The sequence below is a fragment of the Triticum urartu genome, chromosome 1 (assembly GCF_003073215.2).
Source record: "Triticum urartu cultivar G1812 chromosome 1, Tu2.1, whole genome shotgun sequence".
NCBI classification, from domain to species: domain Eukaryota; kingdom Viridiplantae; phylum Streptophyta; class Magnoliopsida; order Poales; family Poaceae; genus Triticum; species Triticum urartu.
Window position 1 is genome coordinate 464972094 of NC_053022.1, and position 6372 is coordinate 464978465.

Genomic DNA, 6372 nt, shown 5'->3' on the forward strand with positions numbered 1-6372 from the left:
GTAGTACTGGCCATGGGAAGCCCGTCCCGGCCGGCCTGACGTTGCTCTCAGGCCGGACTTAGGTCTAGATTTTGAGCCCGATGGCTGGGCCAGGCCAGGCCTGTCGTTTTTGTGCTTTTCTGAAGGGGCCTGGCCTGAGGCCTGGCGGGCTTTTACGTGTTCGGGCTGGGCTTGAGCCCAAAAAACAGGGCTGGTGGCCCGGCTGGGCCAGGCACGGGCCTAGGTTTTTTGCCTCGGGCTTGGCTAGGCCTGGCCCGAAGCCCGGCCCGACCCGAGGTTTGGCCAGCTATAGCTCAGCGCAATTGCTATCACAGCCAGACAAACAAAAAATACAGAGATTTCTCATAGAAAAACAGAGGGAGACAAGCGGAGCAATACTACACCTACAAGAAGTTACAATGTTTAGTAGATGTAGCATTGCTCCAGACAACGAGCAGGGCAAACGGAGTCCTCCTTCCTCCCTCTCATGTCTCTCTCTCAACTCTACCTGTATCAAGGCTTTGGGCCTGAACCCAGTAGCGGCGAGAAGTGAATCCGTAGTTGAGTGTTAACAATGTACACTTTACCTCTTCAGTCTTCACCAGTTGCAATCAACCAGAACAACGAACACAGGCACAGCAAACAGAATGTACACACGACACACGACGGCTGATCAGATCAGCTCAGATCAAGCAAGCAGGTGGTCGTGGAACCAGCTCTTCATCATCGCGAACGCGTCCTCGGCGTCGCCGTCGTCCTCCAGCGACTCCGGCCGGTGCGCGAACCCGTGGCCCCTGCCGGCGTACACGGCCGCCTTGGCGCCCCTCGCGCTCCTCTCCAGCTCCCGCACCGTCTCCACGGGGCACAGCGGGTCGCCGTCGCCGCACACGAACAGCACCGGCGCCGCGATCCGTGCCCCGAGCGACGCGTCCATCCGGGACCCGTAGAAGCAGACGCCCGCTCTGAAGCAGGCGGCATCGGCGTCGCGCGCCAGCGTCTCCACGAGGCGGCCGCCCCCGTAGCAGAACCCGACCACGCCCAGCTTCTTGGACGGCGCGGCCGCCAGGAAGTCGTCAACCAGCCATTTCCTGCACGTGTCGATGTCGCCGGCCACCCTCTCCGGGGCCTGCCCGGCGAGCCACGCCTGGAACCCGTCCATCGGCAGGCTCTTCTTCCACGGGTTCCCGCGGAACAAGTCCGGCACCAGAACGCTGCATACATGCAAGCATCCATCGATCAAACATGAAGAGGCGACAAATGCAGAGATTGGACCGGAGAAGTGGTTGGTCGGTTTACTTGTAGCCGTGGCATGCGATGCGATAGGCGAAGTCCCGGGTGGCGGAGTCCTCGAAGCCGAAGACGTCGGAGAGGAAGAGGACGCAGGTGCCGTTGTTGTTCTTGACGGCCTCGAGGAGGTAGGCGCGGACGCTCTCGTCGTCGCCCTGCCCGATGACGACGTCCGTGCCCCTCACCAGCTCGCACGCCTCGTCGTCGTCCACGGTGCTGCTCGCCACTTCGGCCTGGCTGCAGCGCGGCCCCTGGAGCCGGCGGCTCCCGGCATGGGTGACGACGGTGCAGTGCCATCTCTGCAAGGGAACTGGAATCGTTACGTCGTCAGAGCGCGGAGAACGCTGGCTTGAGTGCGTGCATCTCAAATTTTCCCGATATAGAAATCAATAATGCCAAACATACAAAAAGTTACACGTAATTACACGCTGATTAGGATTTTTTCCATCTATTAACCAATCATTGCTATTGTGTCCGCAATCACGGTGTCCAATTAAACACGCAGAATAAGGTACCCCGGTATCCAGATTAAGAGAATTTTATCGACCAGTCTCCAACTTTTTCGTGATCAAACCTCACAGCCAATTCAAGCCGAAATAGGGTTCGGAGCATCAAAGTGCAAGTGGATAACACAGGAACGGAATTAAGGAAACGAACACGTACTTACAGAGGACGGCGGCAAGCGTGTGGACCGCGCGCTGGTCGCCGGCGCAAGCGAGCAGCAGGCGGCGCTGCGCTCGCGCCGCGGAGGCGTGATGGGGAGAGACGGGCGCACTGCGGCTGCGGCCGCCGTGGCCGCCATGGGGTGCTGCTTTCGAGCAGCTCCGGAGGCTGGAACCGAGCGCGGGAGATAGCCTGATGTGCTTGCCAGTGCCAGCCACCACACAGGCTCTGGTGTGGATAATTTTCTTACTGACACGTGGGGTTTCCGTGTATGACGTCCAGACAAATTCGCCAAAAAAAAAAAGAATGGACAGAAGTTGCAGGTCGTGAGTCGTGACCGCGTACAGTACGGTCTTGCTGCAGCTATGGATGGATATGGTTTATCATCTCCGCGCTACACTGGCACTGTCGCCTAGCAACTTCTATCTGACGCATGCTACGTCAAGTATTCGGCTCGTCGCACAGAGGCTGGGCGGCCCATTCTTTTTCGTTTTCTTTTACCTGTTGTTTATTTAACCCTTTTCTCCTGTTTTTTTTTCAAAAAAGTTCTCATTTTCAATTTCTCTTAAAATTTCAAAAATTGTTTGAATTTCAAAACACGCTCGTATTTTTGTAAAAAGGTTGTTATTCTCGAAAATGTTTGTGCTTTCAAAATTGTTTGGAATGTCAAAAATCGTTCTAGTTTTAATACACTTTGTATTTTTCCAAAAATCTTTGTGCTTTCAAACATTGTTTGGAATTTCAAAAAAGTTTTTGTTTTAAAAATTGTTCACGAATTCAAATATATATATTTGGAATTTTTAATTTTTATTCAACAAATTTTAAATTTTGCTCAAAATTTTCAGAAAAACTTTGGAAATTCCAAATTTTCAAAAAATTGTAAATTCGGTTGGAAATTGGTAATTTTTGGAAGTGTTTTAAAATGAAATTTTAAATTCTGTTTAGAAATTGGAAAACATTTGAAATCTTTGGTTTTATTTTGAAAGTTTCAGCAAATGTTTGGAAATTTCAAATCTTATTCAGAAATTTGAAAATGTTCGCAATTTTAAAAAATAATACCGACTTGAAAATCCCCACGCAATATATTTCGTTGAAGTCATGTGCCATTATAGGGTCATGTGTAGCTAGGGTGACGGTCTCTGGAGTGCATGGCCTTGGATAACGTGCGACACGCCTACATGAACCGATGTCACATGTCCCCATCGCTAGCCTATAAGACTACCCACAGTGGGAGTAACATGTGTGATAACATCAGACATATCTAGAGAAAATAGATGATGTGATAAGTAATTAATGAAGAAAGAGAGTCATGTGGTAACATAGCTAGTTGCTAGTAGTATGAGTAACATCACACACATCAAGGCAAGATGAGTCTACAACCTAATAAATGAAGTGTTGCATGACATCACATATATGTTACTCCCCATTATAGAGGTACTCCCTCCGTTCTGAATTACTTGTCGCAAGTATGAATGTATTTAGATGTATTCTAGTTCTAGATACATCCATTTTCTACGACGAGTAATTTGGAACAGAGGGAGTAGTAACATAGGCTAGTAACATATGCATGTTACTAGTCTAAGTTACTCCCCACTGTAGCTAGTCTAAATAAAGCACCCCTCTTTGCACTCGTACTGAAGGAAATATGCCCTAGAGGCAATAATAAAGTTATTATTTATTTCCTTATATCATGATAAATGTTTATTATTCATGCTAGAATTGTATTAACCGGAAACATAATACTTGTGTGAATACATAGACAAACTAAACGTCACTAGTGTGCCTCTACTTGACTAGCTCGTTAATCAAAGATGGTTATGTTTCATAACCATAGACACGTGTTGTCATTTGATTAACGGGATCACATCATTAGGAGAATGATGTGATTGACATGACCCATTCCATTAGCTTAGCACCCGACCGTTTAGTATGTTGCTATTGCTTTCTTCATGACTTATACATGTTCCTATGACTATGAGATTATGCAACTCCCGTTTGCCGGAGGAACACTTTGTGTGCTACCAAACGTCACAATGTAACTGGGTGATTATAAAGGAGCTCTACAGGTGTCTCCACAGGTACATGTTGGGTTGGCGTATTTCCAGATTAGGATTTGTCACTCCGATTGTCGGAGAGGTATCTCTGGGCCCTCTCGGTAATGCACATCACATAAGCCTTGCAAGCATTGCAACTAATGAGTTAGTTGCGAGATGATGTATTATGAAACGAGTAAAGAGACTTGCCGGTAATGAGATTGAACTAGGTATTGAGATACCGACGATCGAATCTCGGGCAAGTAACATACCGATGACAAAGGGAACAAAGTATGTTGTTATGCGGTCTGACCGATAAAAGATCTTCGTAGAATATGTGGGAGCCAATATGAGCATCCAGGTTCCGCTATTGGTTATTGACCGGAGACATGTCTCGGTCATGTCTACATTGTTCTCGAACCCGTAGGGTCTGCACGCTTAACGTTACGATGACAATTTTATTATGAGTTTATATATTTTGATGTACCGAAGTTTGTTCGGAGTCCCGAATGTGATAACGGACATGACGAGGAGTCTCGAAATGATCGAGACATAAAGATTGATATATTGGACGGCTATATTCGGACACCGGAAGTGTTCCGGGTGATTTCGGAGAAAACCGGAGTGCCGGAGGGTTACCGGAACCCCCCAGGAGAAGTAATGGGCCTTATGGGCCCTAGTGGAGAGAGAGAGGGGCGGCCAGGGTGGGCCGCGCGCCCCCTCCCCCTCTGGTCCAAATTGGACTAGGAGAGGGGGGGGCGCCCCCCTTTCCTTCTCCCTCTCCCCCTTCCTTTCCTCCTCCTAGTAGGAGTAGGAAAGAGGGGAGTCCTACTCCTACTAGGAGGAGGACTCCTCCTCCTTGGCGCGCCCTAGGGCCGGACGGCCTCCCCCCTTGCTCCTTTATATACAGGGGCAGGGGGCACCTCTAGACACACAAGTTGATCTTCAAGATCGTTCTCTTAGCCGTGTGCGGTGCCCCCCTCCACCATAGTCCTCGATAATACTGTAGTGGTGCTTAGGCGAAGCCCTGCGACAGTAGAACATCAAGATCGTCACCACGCCGTCGTGCTGACGGAACTCTTTCCCGACACTTTGCTGGATCGGAGTCCGGGGATCGTCATCGAGCTGAACGTGTGCTAGAACTCGAAGGTGCCGTAGTTTCGGTGCTTGATCGGTCGGGCCGTGAAGACGTACGACTACATCAACCGCGTTGTGCTAACGCTTCCGCTTTCGGTCTACGAGGGTACGTAGATTACACTCTCCCCTCTCGTTGCTATGCATCACCATGATCTTGCGTGTGCGTAGGAAAATTTTGAAATTACTACATTCCCCAACAGTGGTATCAGAGCCTAGGTTTTATGCGTTGATGTTGTGCACGAGTAGAACACAAGTGAGTTATGGGCGATATAAGTCATACTGCTTACCAGCATGTCATACTTTGGTTCGGCGGTATTGTTGGATGAAGCGGCCCGGACCGACATTACGCATACGCTTACGCGAGACTGGTTCTACCGACGTGCTTTGCACACAGGTGGCTGGCGGGTGTCAGTTTCTCCAACTTTAATTGTACCGAGTGTGGCTACGCCCGGTCCTTGCGAAGGTTAAAACAGCACCAACTTGACAAACTATCGTTGTGGTTTTGATGCGTAGGTAAGAACGGTTCTTGCTCAGCCCGTAGCAGCCACGTAAAACTTGCAACAACAAAGTAGAGGATGTCTAACTTGTTTTTGCAGGGCATGTTGTGATGTGATATGGTCAAGACGTGATGAGATATAAGTTGTTATATGAGATGATCATGTTTTGTTGAAGTTATCGGCAACTGGCAAAAGCCTTATGGTTATCTCTCTATTGCATAAGATGCAAGCGCCAAATAATTGCTTTACTTTATCGCTATGCGATAGCAATAGTTGCAAGAGCAATTGTTGGCGAGACAACCATGTGACGACACATTGATATAGATCAAGATGATGGAGATCATGGTGTCATGCCGGTGACGATGGAGATCATGACGATGCTTTGGAGATGGAGATCAAAAACACAAGATGATGATGGCCATATCATGTCACATATCCTGATTGCATGTGATGTTTATCTTTATACATCTTATTTTGCTTAGTTCGACGATAGCTTTATAAGATGATCTCTCACTAATTATCAAGGTACATGTGTTCTCCCTGAGTATGCACCGTTGCGAAAGTTCTTCGTGCTGAGACACCATGTGATGATCAGGTGTGATAGGATCTACGTTCAAATACAACGGGTGCAAAACAGTTGCACACGCGGAATACTCAGGTTAAACTTGACGAGCCTAGCATATAACAGATATGGCCTCAGAACACGGAGACCGAAAGGTCGAGCGTGAATCATATAGTAGATATGATCAACATAGTGATGTTCACCATTGAAACTA

The 6372-nt window shown here is 48.3% G+C and overlaps 1 protein-coding gene across 2 annotated transcripts; it reads right to left on the bottom strand.

Annotated features, from left to right (window-relative positions):
- Positions 1–540: 540 nt before the first annotated feature.
- LOC125519552 (carboxymethylenebutenolidase homolog) lies at positions 541–2180 on the bottom strand. 2 transcript variants are annotated; one of them, XM_048684326.1, is made up of 3 exons: positions 1930–2180; positions 1276–1576; positions 541–1190 (listed from the first exon to the last, which is right to left on the bottom strand). In XM_048684326.1, the coding sequence occupies exons 1-3, from the start codon at positions 2066–2068 to the stop codon at positions 668–670; spliced, it is 963 nt and encodes a 320-aa protein (XP_048540283.1). In that variant the 5' UTR covers positions 2069–2180; the 3' UTR covers positions 541–667. The 2 variants fall into 2 exon arrangements, with proteins under 2 accessions (XP_048540283.1, XP_048540285.1); XM_048684328.1 differs by having other exon boundaries at positions 1276–1565; positions 1934–2156.
- Positions 2181–6372: the final 4192 nt, after the last annotated feature.

Bases quoted from the DNA above. Each gene is read 5' to 3' on its own strand.
- LOC125519552 (XM_048684326.1), bottom strand. From the start codon at position 2,068: ATGGCGGCCACGGCGGCCGCAGCCGCAGTGCGCCCGTCTCTCCCCATC. The intron at 1,577-1,929 runs GTACGTGTTCGT...TAACGATTCCAG, and splicing joins CTTGCCGCCGTCCTCTGTAA to TTCCCTTGCAGAGATGGCAC. The intron at 1,191-1,275 runs GTAAACCGACCA...GCATGTATGCAG, and splicing joins ATCGCATGCCACGGCTACAA to CGTTCTGGTGCCGGACTTGT.